Source organism: Globicephala melas, chromosome 2 (genome assembly GCF_963455315.2).
Source record: "Globicephala melas chromosome 2, mGloMel1.2, whole genome shotgun sequence".
NCBI classification, from domain to species: Eukaryota; Metazoa; Chordata; class Mammalia; order Artiodactyla; family Delphinidae; genus Globicephala; species Globicephala melas.
Genome location: NC_083315.2, coordinates 111102835 through 111120976, shown reverse-complemented (window position 1 = coordinate 111120976; position 18142 = coordinate 111102835). Strand labels below are relative to the sequence as shown.

The 18142-nt window shown below is 38.5% G+C and overlaps 1 protein-coding gene across 12 annotated transcripts in view; it reads right to left on the bottom strand.

The window, feature by feature from the left end:
* NUBPL (NUBP iron-sulfur cluster assembly factor, mitochondrial) overlaps positions 1-18142 on the bottom strand; it is a 397698-nt gene that overhangs the window by 200794 nt on the left and 178762 nt on the right. For all 12 annotated transcript variants that reach the window (XR_009563092.1, XR_009563093.1, XM_030854758.2 and 9 more), the window contains one exon: positions 15588-15681. Coding sequence is in view for 10 of the 12 variants with exons in the window: in XM_030854758.2 (XP_030710618.1) it covers positions 15588-15681 (94 nt within the window). In the remaining 2 variants the exon portion in view is untranslated. The remainder of the gene's footprint in view (positions 1-15587; positions 15682-18142) is intronic.

The following is an 18142-nucleotide window of genomic DNA, read 5'->3' as shown; positions in this document are numbered from 1 at the left end:
TTGTTCATGGTTTCCTTTGCTGTGCAAAAGCTTTTAAGTTTCATTAGCTCAAAATTGTTCATTTTTGCTTTTATTTCCATATCTCTAGGAGGTGGGTCAAAAAGGATCTTGCTGTGATATATGTCATAGAGGGTTCTGCCTACGTTCTCCTCTAAGAGTTTTATAGTGTCTGGCCATACATTTAGGTCTGTAACCCATTTTGAGTTTATTTTTGTATATGGTGTTAGGGAGTGTTCTAATTTCATTCTTTTACATGTAGCTGTCCAGTTTTCCCAGCACCACTTATTGAAAAGGATGTCTTTTCTCCATTGTATATTCTTGCATCCTGTATCAAAGATAAGGTGACCATAAGTGTGTGGGTTTCTCTCTGGGCCTTCTATTCTGTTCCACTGATCTATATTTCTGTTTGTGTGTCAGTACCATACTGTCTTGATTACTGTAGCTCTGTAGTATAGTCTGAAGTTAGGGAGTGTGATTCCTCCAGCTCCGTTTTTCTCTCTCAAGACTGTTTGGCTATTTGGGGTCTCTTGTGTTTCCATACAAATAGTGAAAGTTTTTGTTCTAGTTCTGTGAAAGATGCCACTGGTACTTTGATAAGGGATTGCATTGAATCTGTAGATTGCTTTGAGCAGTAGAGTCATTTTCACAATGTTGATTCTTCCAGTCCAAGAATATGGTATATCTCTCCATCTGTTTGTACCATCTTTAATTTCTTTCACCAGTGTCTTATAGTTTTCTGCATGCAGGTCTTTTGTCTCCTTAGGTAGGTTTACTCCTAGGTACTTTATTCTTTTTGTTGCATTGGAAATGGGAGTGTTTCCTTAATTTCTCTTTCAGATATTTCATCATTAGTGTATAGGAATGCAAGAGATTTCTGTGCATTAATTTTCTGTCCTGCTACTCTACCAAATTCATTGATTAGCTCTAGTAGTTTTCTGGTAGCATCTTTAGGATTCTCTATGTATAGTATCATGTCATCAGAAAACAGTGACAGCTTTACTTCTTCTTTTCCGATTTAGATTCCTCTCATTTCTTTTTCATCTCTGATTGCTGTAGCTAAAACTTCCAAAACAATGTTGAATAACAGTAGTGAGAGTGGGCATCCCTGTGTTGTTCCTGATCTTAGTGGAAATGGTTTCAGTTTTTCACCATTGAGAACGATGCGGGCTGTGGGTTTCTCATATATGGCCTTTATTAGGTTGAGGTAAGCTCCCTCTATGCCTACCGTCTGGAGGGTTTTTATCATACATGGGTGTTGAAAGCTTTTTCTGCATCTATTGAGATGATCATATGGTTTTACTCCTTCGATTTGTTAATCAATCACATTGATTGATTTCTGTATATTGAAGAATCCTTGCATTCCTGGGATAAACCCCACTTGATCATAGTGTACAATCCTTTTAATGTGCTGCTGGATTCTGTTTGCTAGTATTTTATTGAGGATTTTTGCATCTATGTTCATCAGTGTTATTGGCCTGTAGTTTTCTTTCTTTGTGACATCTTTGTTTGGTTTTCATATCAGGGTGATGGTAGTCTTGTAGAATGAGATTGGGAGTGTTCCTCCCTCTGCTATATTGTTGAAGAGTTTGAGAAGGATAGGTATTAGCTCTTCTCTAAATATTTGATAGTATTTGCCTGTGAAGCCATCTGGTCCTGGACTTTTGTTTGTTGGAAGATTTTTAATCACAGTCGCAATGTCATGCTTGTGATTGGTCTGTTTATATTTTCTATTTCTTCCTGGTTCAGTCTCGGAAGGTTGTGCTTTTCTAAGAATTTGTCCATTTCTAACAGGTTGTCATTTTATTGGCATATAGTTGCTTGTAGTAACATCTCATGATCCTTTGTATTTCTGCAGTGTCAGTTGTTACTTCTCCTTTTTCATTTCTAATTCTGTTGATTTAAGTCTTCTCCCTTTTTTCTTGATGAATCTTGCTGATGGTTTATCAATTTTGTTTATCTTCTCAAAAAACCAGCTATAGTTTTATTGATCTTTGCTATCATTTTTTTCACTTCTTTTTCATTTATTTCTCATCTGATATTTATGGTTTCTTTCCTTCTGCTAACTGTGGAGTTTTTTGGTTCTTTCTCTAATTGCTTTAGGTGTAAGGTTAGGTTGTTTATTTGAGATATTTCTTGGTTCTTGAGGTAGGATTGTATTGCTATAATCTTCCCTCTTATAACTGCTTTTACTGCATCCCATAGGTTTTAGGTCGTCATATGTTCATTGTTACTTGTTTCTAAGTATTTTTTAATTTCCTTTTTGATTTCTTCAGTGATCTCTTGTTTATTTAGTAGTGTATTGTTTAGCCTCCATGTGTTTGTACTTTTTACACTTTTTTCCTGTAATTGACATCTAGTTTCATAGCATTGTGGTCGGAAAAGATACTTGATACGAATTCAATTTTCTTAAACAAAGGCTTATTTGTGACCCAAGATATGATCTATTCTGGAGAATGTTCCAAGAGCACTTGAGAAGAAAGTGTATTCTGTTGTTTTTGGATGGAAAGTCCTGTAAATATCAATTAAGTCCATTTTGTTTAATGCACCACTTAAAGCTTGTGTTTTCTCATTTATTTTCATTTCAGTTGATCTGTCCATTGGTGAAAGTGGGGTGTTAAAGTCCCCTACTATGATTATGTTACTGTCGATTTCCCCTTTTATGGCTGTTAGCATTTGCCTTATGTATTGAGGTGTTCCTATGTTGGGTGCATAAATATTTACAATTGTTATATCTTCTTCATGGATTGATCCCTTGATCATTATGTAGTATCCTCCTTTGTCTCTTGTACTAGTTTTTATTTTAACGTCTATTTTGTCTGATATGAGAATTGCTACCCCAGCTTTCTTTTGATTTCCATTTGTATGGAATCTCTTTTCCATCCCCTCACTTTCAGTCTGGATGTGTCCCTTGATCTGAAGTGTATTTCTTGTATACAGCATATATACAGGTCTTTTTTTTGTATCCATTCAGCCAGTCTATGTCTTTTGGTGGGAGCATTTAATCCATTTACATTTAAGGTAATTATCAATATGTATGTTCCTATTACCATTTTCTTGTTTTGGGTTTGTTATTGTAGGCCTTTTTCTTCTCTTGTGTTTCCTGCCTAGAGAAATTTCTTTAGCATTTGTTGTACAGCTGGTTTGGTAGTACTAAATTCTGTTAGCTTTTGCTTGTCTGTAAAGGTTTTAATTTCTCCGTTGAATCTGAATGAGATCCTTGCTGGGTAGAGTAATCTTGGTTGTAGGTTCTTCCATTTCATCATTTTAAATATGTCCTGCCACTCCCTTCTACCTTGCAGAGTTTTTGCTGAAAGATCAGCTGTTAACCTTATAGGGATTCCATTGTATGTTATTTGTTCTTTTCCCTTGCTGCTTTTAATATTTTTTCTTTGTATTTAATTTTTGATAGTTTGTGTCTTTGCGTGTTTCTCCTTGGATTTATCCTGTATGGGACTCTCTGCTTCCTGGACTTGACTGTTTCCTTTCCCATATTAGGGAAGTTTTCAACTATAATCTATTCAAATATTTTCTCAGATCCTTTCTTTTTCTCTTCTTCTTCTGGGACCCCTATTATTCTAATGTTGGTGCGTTTAATGTTGTCCCAGTGGTCTCTGAGACTGTCCTCAATTCTTTTCATTCTTTTTTCTTTATTCTGCTCTGCGGTCGTTATTTCCACTATTTTATCTTCCAGGTCACTTCTCCGTTTTTCTGCCTCAGTTATACTGCTATTGATTCCTTCTAAAGAATTTTTAGTTTCATTTATTGTGTTGTTCACCATTGTTTGTTTGCTCTTTAGTTCTTCTAGGCCCTTGTTAAATATTTCTTGTACTTCCTCCATTCTATTTCCAAGATTTTGGACCATCTTTTTACTATCATTCCTCTGAATTCTTTTTCAGGTACACTGCCTATTTCCTCTTCATTTGTTTGGTTATGTGTGTTTTTACCTTGTTCCTTCAACTGCTGTGTAATTCTCTGCCTTCTCATTTTGCTCTTACTGTGTTTGGGGTCTCCTTTTCGCCGACTGCAGGTTTGTAGTTCCCATTGTTTTTGGTGCCTGCCCCAGTGGGTAAGGTTGGTTCAGTGGCTTGTGTAGGCTTCCTGGTGGAGGGGACTGGTGCCTGTGTTCTGGTGAATGGGGCTGGATCTTGTATTTCTGGTGGGAAGGGCCATGTCTGGTGGTGTGTTTTGTGGTGTCTGTGAACTCGTTAAGATTTTAGGCAGACTCTGCTAATGGGTGGGGTTGTGTTCCTGTCTTGCTAGTTGTTTGGCATGGGGCGTACAGCACTGGAGCCTGCTGGTCGTTGAGTGGAACTGGGTCTTAGTGTTGAGATGGAGATCTCTGGGAGAGCTCTCACCGATTGATGTTATCTGGGGCCAGGAGCTCTCTGCTGGTCCAATGTCCTGCACTCAGGTTTCCCACCTCCGAGGCTCAGGCCTGACACCTGCCCGGAGCACCAAGACCTTGTCAGCCACACGGCTGATCCAGAGAACTTCCAGGAGCGGAACCTGCAGCTTGTTCAGTCCACGAAGAACTTCCTGCGAATCAACAACACCCGCTTCGGCAAGTTCAAGTTCAAGAGACACTCAGAGGAGTTAAGACTGGGCATGATCTCCTCAGCCCAGTATTCCAAGAACTACCTGTACCTGCCTGCTGGGGAGAATTTGCAGAACATCTTTGACGAGCTGCCGTTGCTCATGCACCTGGTTTTTGGTGGCTTTGAGCAGCCTGCCTGCATCACCACCAGGAAGAACAAGAAGAGTGTGTGGCAGTCCAGTAGCCTCCAGGTGTCCTGGACTTCAGGACCCACCGGCCAGCAGGTGCACTCTAGCAGCAAAGTCAGCAGCCACCAGGGGCTGCATGCGGCCACCACCAGTAGTCTCAAGTATCTCTCCCCACCGTGGGCAGGGGCTGCCACATCCATGAGCCTCCTTTCTCCTTCCTCCTTCTCCTGGGCTACAAGAGCGCCAGGTGAGGCCCTGGGGAGGCCACCCTCTCAGGCTCTTTGCTGCCAGCCACCTTAGTGACCATTCTTAATATTTAAAAATACAAAAGTCCCAAAACTACTTAAAAAAAAGAAGCAGACTATATAGAACACTTACTACAAAAAGGATGAATTATTTTCCTATGTTACTTCACTTTACCCCCCTTTCACACTTTATAATTTGCCTCAACAAAGAAAAAGCCTCAGACTTCTGAAAGGTTATAAATCTATCTAAAACATCAAAAATACACATAAGTATTAGTGACAATATTTCCAAACAATGTGTATATATTATCAAATATTTAATTTCTAAACCTTCTGATAATTGTCAGTGATATCTCTTGGTTATTTATTACCAATAAATAACTGATTTAAAAAGACATTTAAAACTTCCATTCTTTTCCCCAAAGTCCTCATATGTATATAAGAGAGATTTACAACTATTTCTCCATTGGGATCTAGGAAAATCCTTAGAAACAGATTCAACATAAAAGCTAATAGTAACATTAAAATCCATAGCATAAAAAACATATCCACTACCATACTGAAGTATTGTGCATTTGATGTAAACTAATGTTTACAGCTCTCAGCTTTAACATTAACTAATTAGCAGGATATCAAATTTTCCCATGGTTGTATTTATCAAAAAGCCAAATTTTCCCAATATATATTCTTATTCAGCATTTACTCAATAAATTATTACTGAGTGCCTGCCACATATCAAGCACTATGCTATAAGTGCTGGAGAGCTATGCACTAAATAGCCATGTTTTACCTAAACAATACTTAAGCACTACTTCTTTTCTAGAACACAGACATACATCACCACCTTTTCAAAGTGTCTATGTTTTGTAAACATGTTTATTCTGGAAATACTTTGAAAAATTTAGTTCATGAATCAGATCTCTAAAGGTAAATTTATATGTTTTTTAATTTAAAAAATTTAATGTTTTTTAAGAGATAAAAATGTTTACCTGTCATGGAGTGTGTTTTTTTGTATGGCAATAACAAAACATCAAAGATAGCATAAATTAATTTAAACTTTAAGAGTTACCTGAAATAGTGGGGCAGAGTCAAGATGGCGGCACGGGAAGATGTGGAGCTCACATCTCCCCACAACTAGGGCACCTGTGGACGCTGGTGGGGACCTTGATGCCCAAGGAGATGGGGAGGAACCACTGAGTGACCAGGTAGGACGTGGGGGGAGTGAAGGAAGAGGAGAAGTGAAGGCCAGACAGGACCCACGCCCCTGAGGGGTGGCTGGGAGGGGGGAGGGGTTCCCACACGGGACCCCCTGGGGAACCTGGGGAGCTTGTAGGATTAGGGGGGAGTGCGTCTAGCGTTTCCCCTGCCCACTCAGGTCCCTGGAAGCCTGCTGGGCTCCTGGGCCTGGTCCTTCATTCTGCAAGGGCCCCTCCAGCTGTGGGGGTCCAGGTCTGGTCCTCTGCCTCCTGGGGCCTCCTCTGGCCACGTGGCTCCAAGAGGCATGGGGGAGCGTGTGGAGAAGAAGAAACACCAATGGGAAGGGGTCCTTCGGGATCGGAGGATCGGGGGGAACGCGCCTGGAGTTTCCCTCGCCCACTGGGGCCTAGTGAACCTGCTGGGGTCCTGGACCTGGTCCTCCAACCTCCAAGGCCAGAGGCACTCCTGGGCCTCTCCTGCTGCACTGAGCCTAAGCCCCACCCCTTACCCCACCCCCAGGGTCTTTTCCAGCCCCATGGGTCCTAAGCATAGGCTCCACGTACTACCTAAACCCCACCCCCTGCCTAAGCCCCGCCCCTCACAGCCAAGGTCTTTTCTGGCTTTTTTTTTCCTCCCCTCTTTTTTTACTATTGTGGTTCTGTTTTTACCTTCTGCTTGTTGTTTCAACTATATTTTTATTTTTTATTCTTTCTAACATATCTGTTAGTTTTCTAATCTTATGTTTTACTCTTTGTTATTGTTCTGCTCCTTTTCTTTTTTTCCGCCCTGCACAGCTTGCGGGATCTTGGTTTGTGAGCCCAGGGTTGGGCCACAGCTCCTGCGGTAGGAGCTCTGAGCCCAAACCACTGGATTAACAGACAATCTCAGACCCCAGGGAATATTAATTCGAGTGAGGTCTTCCAGAGGTCCTCATCTCAGCACCAAGACCCAGCTCTAACCAACAGCCTACAAATTCCACTGCTGGAAGCCTCAGGCCAAACAACCAGTAAGACCGGAACACTATCCCACCCATCAAAAAGAAGTGGGGGGGAGGGTGACAAAAAAATATGTCACAGATGAAGGAGCATGGTAAAAACCTACAGGACCAAATAAATGAAGAGGAAATAGGTGACGTATCTGAAAAATAATTCAGAGTAATGATAGTAAAGATGATCCAGAATCTCGTAAACAGAATGGTGGCACGGATGGAGAAAATACACGAAATGTTTATCAAAGATCTAGAAAAACTAAAGAACAAACAAACAGCGATGAACAACAAAATAACTGAAATAAAAAATACACTAGAAGGAATTAATAACAGAATAGCTGAGGCAGAAGAACGAATAAGTGAGCTGAAAGACAACAGGGGAAATAACTTCCAAGGAGCAGAATAAAGGGAAAAGAATGAAAAGAATTGAAGACAATCTCAGAGACCTCTGGGCAAACACTAAACACACCAACATTCAAATTATAGGGGTTCCAAAAGAAGAAGAGAAAAAGAAAGGGTCTGAGAAAATATTTGCAGAGATTATAGTTGAAAACTTCCCTAATATGGGAAAGGAAATAGTCACCCAAGTCCAGGAAGTGCAGAGAGTCCCATACAGGATAAACCCTAGGAGGAACACAACAAGACACACATTAATCAAACTAACAAAAATTAAATTCAAAGAAAAAAGCAACAACGGAAAAGCAAAAACAACATACAAAGAAATCCTCATGATGTTATCAGCTGATTCTTCAGCAGAAACTCTGCAGGCCAGAAGGGAGTGGCAGGATGTACTTAAAGTGATGAAAGAGAAAATCCTACAACCAAGGATCTCATTCAGATTCACAGAGAAATCAAAAGCTTTACAGACAAGCAAAAGCTAAGAGAATTAAACACCACCAAACCAGGTTAACAACAAATGCTAAAGGAACTTCTCTAGGCGGGAAACACAAGAGAAGAAAAAGACCCATGAAAACAAACCCAAAACAATTTAAAAAATGGTAATAAAAACACACATATTGATAATAACCTTGAATGTAAACGGATTAACTGCTCCAAACAAAAGACACAGGCTGGCTGAATGGATACAAAAACAAGACCTGTATATGTGCTGTCAACAAGAGACCCACTTCAGACCTAGGGACACATACAGACTTAAAATGAAGGGATGGAAAAAGATATTCCTTGCAAATGGAAATCAAAAGAAAGCTGGAGTAGCAATACTCTTATCAGATAAAATAGACTTTAAAATAAAGACTGTTACAAGAGATAAGGAAGGACAATACATAATGATCAAGGGATAAATCCAAGAAGAATATATAACAATTATAAATATATATGTGCCCAACATAGGAGCACCTCAATACATAAGGCAAATGCTAATAGCCATAAAAGGGGAAATCGACAGTAACAGAATCATAGTAGGGGACCTTAACACCCCACTTTTACCAATGGACAGATCATCCAAAATGAAAATAAATAAGGAAACAAGCTTTAAATGATACATTAAATAAGATGGACTTAACTGTTATTTATAGGACTGTCCACCCAAAAGTGGCCGAATATACTTCTTCTCAAGTGCACACAGAACACTCTACAGGATAGATCAAATCTGGGCTCACAAATCAAGCCTTGGAAAATTTAAGAAAATTGAAATTGAATCAAGCATCTTTTCTGAACACAATGCTATGAGACTGGTAATTAATTACAGAAAAAAAACTGTAAAAAACACAAATACATGGAGACTAAACAGCGTGCTACTAAATAACCAAGAGATCACTGAAGAAATCAAATAAATAAAAAATTACATAGAAATGGGGAATTCCCTGGTGGTGCAGTGGTTGAGAGTCCGCCTGCTGATGCAGGGGACACGGGTTCGTGCCCCAGTCTGGGAAGATCCTACATGCCGCGGAGCAGCTGGGCCCGTGAGCCATAGCCTCTGAGCCTGCGCTCCGCAACAGGAGAGGCCACAACAGTGAGAGGCCCGCGTACCGCAAAAAAAAAAAAAAAAAAGAAATGAACGACCACGACGACCCAAAACGTATGGGACGCAGCAAAAGCAGTTCAATGAGGGAAGTTTATAGCAATTCATTCTCACTTCAACAAACAAGAAACATGTCAAATAAACAATCTAACCTTACACCTAAAGCAACTAGAGAAATAGGAACAAAGAAAACCCAAAGTCAGTAGAAGGAAAGAAATCATAAAGATCAGAGCAGAAATAAATAAAACAGAAATGAAGAAACAATAGAATAGATCAATAAAACTAAAAGCTGGTTCTTTGAGAAGATAAACAAAATTGATAAACATTTAGCCAGACTCAACAAGAAAAAAAGGGAGAGGATGCAAATCAATAAAATTAGAAATGAAAAAGAATTCATAACAGACACTGCAGAAATACAAAAGATTATAAGAGACTACTACAAACAACTATATGCCAATAAAATGAACAACCACAAAGAAAGGGACAAATTCTTGGAAAGATACAATTTTCCAAGACTGAGCCAAGAAGAATTAGAAAATATAAACAGACTTATCAAAGTAATGAAATTGAAACCGTAATTAAAAATCTTCCAACAAACAAAGGTCCAGGACCAGATGGCTTCACAAGCTAATTCTATCAAACATTTAGAGAAGAGCTAACACCCACCCTTCTCAAACTCTTCCAAAAAACTGCAGAGGGAGTAATACCCCCAAATTCATTCTATGAAGCCACCATCACCCTGATACTAAAACCAGACAAAGATATCACAAAAAAAGAAAGTTACAGACCAATATCACTGATGAACATAGAAGCAAAAATCCTCAATACTACCAAACAGAATCCAGCAACACATAAGAATGATCACACAGCATGATCAAGTGGATTTATCCCAGGAATGCAAGGATTCTTCAGTATATGCAAATCAATCAGCGTGATACACCATATTAACAAATTAAGGAATAAAAACCATATGATCATCTCAATAGATGCAGAAAAACCATTTGACAAAATTCAACACCGGTTTATGATAAAAAATCTCCAGAAAATGGGCACAGAGGGAACCTACCTAAAAATAATAAAAGCCATATATGACAAACACACAGCAAACATCATACTAAATGGTGAAAAACTGAAAGCATTTCCACTAAGATAGGAACAAGAAAAGGATGTCCATTCTCACCACTCTTATTCAACACAGTTTTGGAAGTCCTAGCCACAGCAATCAGAGAAGAAAAAGAAATAAAAGGAATACAAATTGGAAAAGAAGAAGTAAAACTATCACTGTTGGCAGATGACATGATACTATACACAGATAATCCTAAAGATGCCACTAGAAAACTACTAGAACTAATCATTGAATTTCGTAAGGTTGCAGGATACAAAATTAATGCATAGAAATCTGGCATTCCTATACACTAATGATGAAAAATCAGAAAGAAAAATTAAGGAAACGCTTCCATTTACCACTGCAAAAAAAAGAATAAAATACCTAGGAATAAACCTACCTAAGGAGGTGAAAGACTTGTAATCAGAAAACTATAAAACACTTATGAAAGAAATCAAAGATGACATAAACACACTGAGAAATATACCATGTTCTTGGATTCGAAGAATCAATATTGTGAAAATGACTATACTACCCAAAGCAATGTACAGATTCAGTGCAATCCCTATCAAACAAACAATGGCATTCTTCACAGAATTAGAACAAAAAATTTTACAATTTGTATGGAAACCCAAAAGACCCCGAAAAGCCAAAGCAATCTTGAGAAAGATAAACGGAGCTGGAGGAATCAGGCTCCCCAACTTCAAATTATACTACAAAGCCACAGTAATCAAAATAGTATGGTACTGGCAGAAAAACAGAAATATAGATCAATGGAACAGGATAGAAAGCTTGGAGATCAACACACGCACATATGGTCACCTAATTTATGACAAAGGAGGCAAGAACATACAATGGAGAAAAGACAGCCTCTTCAATAAGTGGTGCTGGGAAAACTGGACAGCTACATGAAAAAGAATAAAATTAGAACACTCCCTAACACCATACACAAAAATAAACTCAAAATGGATTAAATACCCAAATATAAGACTGGACACTATAAAACTCTTGGAGGAAAACACAGGCAGAACACTCTATGAAATATATCACTGCAAGATCCTTTTTGAACCACCTCCTAGAGAAATGGAAATAAAAACAAAAATAAACAAATGGGACCTAATGAAACTTAAAAGCTTTTGCACAGCAAAGGAAACCATAAAAAAGATGAAAAGACAACCCCTGGAATGGGAAAAAATATTTGCTAATGAAGCAACTGACAAAGGATTATCTCCAAAATATACAAGCAGCTCATGCAGCTCAGTATCAAAAAAACAAACATCCCAATTGAAAAATGCGCAGAAGACCTAAACAGACATTTCACCAGAGAAGATATACAGATTGCCAAAAAACACATGAAAGGATGCTCAACATCACTAATCATTAGAGAAATGCAAATCAAAACTACAATGAGGTATCACCTCACACCAGTCAGAATGGCCATCATCAAAAAATCTACAAATAAATGCTGGAGAGGGTGTGGAGAAAAGGGAACCCTCTTACACTGCACTGTTGGTGGGAATGTAAATTGACACAGCCACTATGGAGAAAAGTATGGAGGTTCCTTAAAAAAGTAAAAATAGAACTACCCTACGACCCAGCAATCCCACTACTGGGCATATATCCTGAGAAAACTATAATTCAAAAAGAGCCATGTACCACAATGTTCACTGAAGCTCTATTTACGAGAGCCAGGACATGGAAGGAACCTAAGTGTCCACCAACAGATGAATGGATAAAGAAGATGTGGCACATATATACAATGGAATATTACCCAGCCATAAAAGGAAATGAAATTGAGTTATTTGTAGTGAGGTGGATGGACCTAGAGTCTGTCATACAGAGTGAAGTCAGAAAGAGAAAAACAAATACTGTATGCTAAGACATATATATGGAATCTAAAAAAAAAATGGTTCTGAAGAACCTAGGGGCAGGACAGGAATAAAGATGCAGACGTAGAGAATGGACTTGAGGACACGGGGAGCGAGAAGGGCAAGCTGGGATGAAGTGAGAGAGTGGCATGGACATATATACAGTACCACAAGTAAAATGGATAGCTAGTGGGAAGCAGCCGCATAGCACAGGGTAATGATCTCAGTGCTTTATGACCACCTAGAGGGGGTGGGATACGGAGGGTAGGAGGGAGACACAAAAGGAAGGAGATGTGGGGATATATGTATATGTATAGCTGATTCGCTTTGTTATAAAGCAGAAACTAACACACCATTGTAAAGCAATTACACTCCAATAAAGTTGTTAAAAAAAAAAAGCTCTTAGAGGAAAACATAGGAAAAACACTCTTGGACATAAACTACAGGAAGATCTTTTTTACCCACCTCCTAGAGTAATGAAAATAAAAACAAAAATAAACATATGGGACCTAAGGAAACTTAAAAGCTTTTGCTCAGCAAAGGAATCCATAAACAAGATGAAAAGACAACACTCAGTTTGGGAGAAAATATTTGCAAATGAATCAGTGGACAAAGGATTACTCTCCAAAGTATATAACAGCTCATGGAGTCAATATCAAAAAAACAAACACCTCAGTTAAAAAATGGGCCAAAGACCTAAATTTCACCAATAAGATGCTCAACATCACTATTTATTAGACAAATGCAAATCAAAACTACAATGAGGTATCACCTCACACCAGTCAGAACGGCCATGATCAAAAAATCTACAAACAATAAATGCTGGAGAGGGTGTGGAGAAAAGGGAACCCTCTTGCACTGCTGGTGGGAATGTAAATTGATCCAGCCACTAGGGAGAACAATATGGAGGTTTCTTAAAAAACTAAAAATAGAACTACCATATGACCCAGCAATCCCCTGCTGGGCATATACCCTGAGAAAACCACATCAAAAAGAGTCATGCCTGTATGCAGAAAATTATAAGACACTGATGAAAGAAATTAAAAATGATACAAATAGATGGAGAGATATACCATGTTCTTGGATTGGAAGAATCAACATTGTGAAAATGACTCTACTACCCAAAGCAATCTACAGATTCAATGCAATCCCTATGAAACTACCACTGGCATTTTTCACAGAACTAGAACAAAAAATCTCACAATTTGTATGGAAACACAAAAGACCCCGAATAGCCAAAGCAATTTTGAGAACGAAAAATGGAGCTGGAGGAATCAGGCTTCCTGACTTCAGACTATACTACAAAGCTACAGTAATCAAGACAGTATGGTACTGGCACAAAAACAGAAATATAGATCAATGGAACAGGATAGAAAGCCCAGAGATAAACCCACGCACATATGGTCACCTTATCTTTGACAAAGGAGGCAGAAATGTACAGTGGAGAAAGGACAGCCTATTCAATAAGTGGTGCTGGGAAAACTGGACAGCTACATGTAAAAGTATGAGATTAGATCACTCCCTAACACCATACACAAAAATAAGCTCAAAATGGATTAAAGACCTAAATGTAAGGCCAGAAACTATCAAACTCTTAGAGGAAAACATAGGCAGAACACTCTATGACATAAATCACAGCAAGATCCTTTTTGACCCACCTCCTAGAGAAATGGAAATAAAAACAAAAGTAAACAAATGGGACCTAATGAAACTTAAAAGCTTTTGCGCAGCAAAGGAAACCATAAAGAAGACCAAAAGACAACCCTCAGAATGGGAGAAAATATTTGCAAATGAAGCAACTGACAAAGGATTAATCTCCAAAATTTATAAGCAGCTCATGCAGCTTAATAACAAAAGAACAAACAACCCAATCCAAAAATGGGCAGAAGACCTAAATAGACATTTCTCCAAAGAAGATATACAGAGTGCCAACAAACACATGAAAGAATGCTCAACATCACTAATCATTAGAGAAATGCAAATCAAAACTACAATGAGATATCATCTCACACCAGTCAGAATGGCCATCATCAAAAAATCTAGAAACAATAAATGCTGGAGAGGGTGTGGAGAAAAGGGAACCCTCTTACACTGTTGGTGGGAATGTAAATTGATACAGCCACTGTGGAGAACAGTATGGAGGTTCCTTAAAAAGCTACAAATAGAACTACCATATGACCCAGCAATCCCACTACTGGGCATATACCCTGAGAAAACCATAATTCAAAAAGAGTCATGTACCAAAATGTTCATTGCAGCTCTATTTACAATAGCCCAGAGATGGAAACAACCTAAGTGTCCATCATCGGATGAATGGATAAAGAAGATGTGGCACATATATACAATGGAATATTACTCAGCCATAAAAAGAGACGAAATTGAGCTATTTGTAATGAGGTGGATAGACCTAGAGTCTGTCATACAGAGTGAAGTAAGTCAGAAAGAGAGAGACAAATACCGTATGCTAACACATATATATGGAATTTAAGAAAAAAAAAAAATGTCATGAAAAACCTAGGGGTGAAACAGGAATAAAGACACAGACTTACTAGAGAATGGACTTGAGGCTATGGGGAGGGGGAAGGGTAAACGGTGACAAAGCAATAAAGAGGCATGGACATGTATACACTACCAAACGTAAGGTAGATAGCTAGTGGGAAGCAGTCGCATAGCACAGGGAGATCAGCTCGGTGCTGTGTGACTGCCTGGAGGGGTGGGATAGGGAGGGTGGGAGGGAGGGTGACGCAAGCGGGAAGAGATATGGGAACATATGTATATATATAACTGATTCATTTTGTTGTGAAGCTGAAACTAACATACCATTGTAAAGCAATTATGCTCCAATAAAGATGTTTAAAAAAAAAAAAAAAAAAAAAAGAGTCATGTACCACAATGTTCACTGCAGCACTATTTACAATAGCCAGGACATGGAAGCAACCTAAGTGTCCATTGACAGATGAATGGATAAGGAAGATGTGGCACATATATACAATGGAATATTACTCAGCCATAAAAAGGAATGAAATTGGATCTTTTGTAGAGATGTGGATGGACCTAGAGTCTGTCATACAGAGTGAAGTAAACCAGAAAGAGAAAAACAAATATCATATATGAATGCATATACATGGAATCTAGAAAAATGGTACAGATGAATCTATTTGTAGGTCAGGAATAGAGATGCAGACGTAGAGAACGGACATGTGGACACGGGGGTAAGGGGAGGGTGGGACGAACTGGGAGATTAGGTTTGACATAAATACACTACCATGTGTAAAATAGATAGCTAGTGGAAACCTTATATAGCACAGGGAGCTCAGTTTGGTGGTCTGTGATGACCTAGATGGGTGGGATGGGGGGGTGGGAGTTCCAATAGGGAGGGGATATGGGTGTGCATATAGCTGATTCATTTCATTGTACAGCAGAAACTAACACAACATTGTGAAACAATTTTACTACCAAAAAAAAAAAAAAAAAGAGTTACCTGAAATAGGAATATTCTGTGAGACTGATAACTGCACATCTCCAGTTCCTGGTGGCATGTCAACAACTAAATAGTCCAGTTGACCCCAATCTACCTAAAAACCAAGATGACACAAATAACATCACTGTGTAAACAAATGTGGTGAATAGTGATATAAACAAAAATAAATGAATTAATAACAAAGCTAAAATAATAGCTTTCACTTGAACCATTAGTAAATGCCAGGGTCTGTGCTGAGGGCTGATAAATGGATGAAGAAGAAACAATCTTTGCCTCTAGCAGAACTTTTCTGACCAATAAGGTTAAATTTTCAAATGACACCACAAAACACACACATACCATAATGGCGAACCCCTTGCACAATGGACTTCTATTCAGGACCACTCATTTATTTTCACTGAAAATAGCCCATATTTTACCTAAGGAGGTCTTAGCTTTTTGTCCTTTGTGGTTTTTAGTACAGTGTTTCCTATAGCAGATCTTAATATAATTGTTTTAAGTTTATTATTTTTCCTTCATAAAACACACTAATAATGAAAACCAAAACTTAATAAGAGAATTTTAGAAATATACCTAGAGTTCCAAATTAACATTTTGATTATTTCTTTTCAGGCACTTTTCTAAGTATCTATATCTAGAAAATTCAGCTGTTTAACCAAGTCCTTAATGCTCAGCCTCAATTAGATAGGGCTCAAGGGTACCTCAGGCTCTTTTCTCCTCAAGTGGTTCTTCCTTCTGAGTCCCCAGTTTCAGTGAAAGGCCCTAGGATCCCCTTAGTTACCTAAGGCAAAGGCTTGGGATAATACTTAACTGTTCCCTTTCCCTTGCTATCCCCAGTTACTGATTATGCCTTCTAAAAATCTCTCAAATGTATCCATGTCTCTCTTTCTGCATGGCCGAGAACCAAACATAGGCCACAGGCATCTATCACTAAAGTCTCCCAACCAATCTCTCTGGTCTAGCACTGCCCATACAGTGTGTTCCTAACACCAGTGAAAATTGGTTTGATAGTGCCACTTTTTTGCTTAAAACTCTTCTATTGCTTTTAGGATAAAATCTAAGTTTTAGCTTCAGAACCTCTGCCTGGTCTTCTTCACTTGCTAATTCCTCCTCATTCTTTAGATCGTAGCTTGAAATTTACTTCCCATAACTTCCATTAAAGATTAGATATGGTGTTCCTACTATGTAGGAACAATTCTTCTAATTGTTTGTTCATTCATTCATTCATCATTCACCCAACAAATGTTTATTGAGTACCTAATATATATTCGGCATTGAGTTAGGTATTGATAATTAAATGGTATCACGGTCCCTAGCCTCACAGAATTTACAATACAGAGGGAGACAGATATTAAGCACATAATGATATAACCTGTGCAAAGAAGTTAGAGAAACCGAAAGATCAACATAGCTGAAGAGCAGTGCAGGGGGAAAGATGGCATTCATTTACTGTTATTTCAGTATCTGTCTCCTCATGAAACTGTAGATGACAGAATACGTAACAAAGAATGGATACATAGGAGATGCTCAATAAGTTTTCTTTCAAGAAATGAATAAATAAATAAACACATGCAAAGATTCAAAAATTTTTAAATGTAAATCATACTGTGTATATAATCCCATATCCTGTTTCTTAAAACTTAATAATGTGAAATAAGCCTTTTCCATATAATCACATATTTTTAAAATTTAGATGATATTGGGTCAGATGGATTCATTCATGTATTAACACATTTATTCAACACATATTTACTGAGAATTGATGCCAGGCACTGTTCCAGGTGATGAAGATACAGCAGTGAAAAAAACAAAGTCCCAGCCACCAGGCAACTAATGTTTTAGTGACGAAGACAGGTAGATAAACAGGCAGAAAGACAAGCAAATCAAAGACAAGTGCTACAAAGAAAACAAGTACCCCTTACTACACAAAATTACTTGGTTCCTGATTTGGATATATCCAGATCAAATAGCAAGAGACAGTTTTAGGGACTTCCCTGGTGGTCCAGTGGTTAAGACTCCGTGCTTCCAGTGCAGGGGGCACAGGTGTGATCCCTGGTGGGGGAACTAAGATCTCACATGCCACACAGCATGGCCAAGAAATAAAATTAGAAAAAAAAGAGAGAGATAGTTTTAAAATCTTCAATTCCTGAATTTCAGAGGGCAAGTAGTAAGAGTTCAGACAGCTAAGGATTTATCAAAGAATTTCTTTGAGTCTCTTCAGTTCCCATGGTCCGATGGTGAGGAACACATGAAGAAGAGGGAAAAGGAATAGAGTGGTAGAAGATGCTACTTTTGACAGGGTGGTCAGAGCCTGGAGTGAAGTGAGAAAAATAACTGATGCAATTCTCAGAAAGCATTCCAGGCAGAAGCAGTAGCAAGTGCAAAGGACCTGAGATGCAGATATGCTTGGCGCATTCAAGGGATAGCTAGGAAGGCAGTACAGCCTTTCTAAAATAGCACTTCCCCCAACCATCAGTCTCTTTCCTTCTCTGAATGTGTCCTTCTTCAACACATTTATCAGTATATGTCATGATATACTGACATGTCTTTTAGGA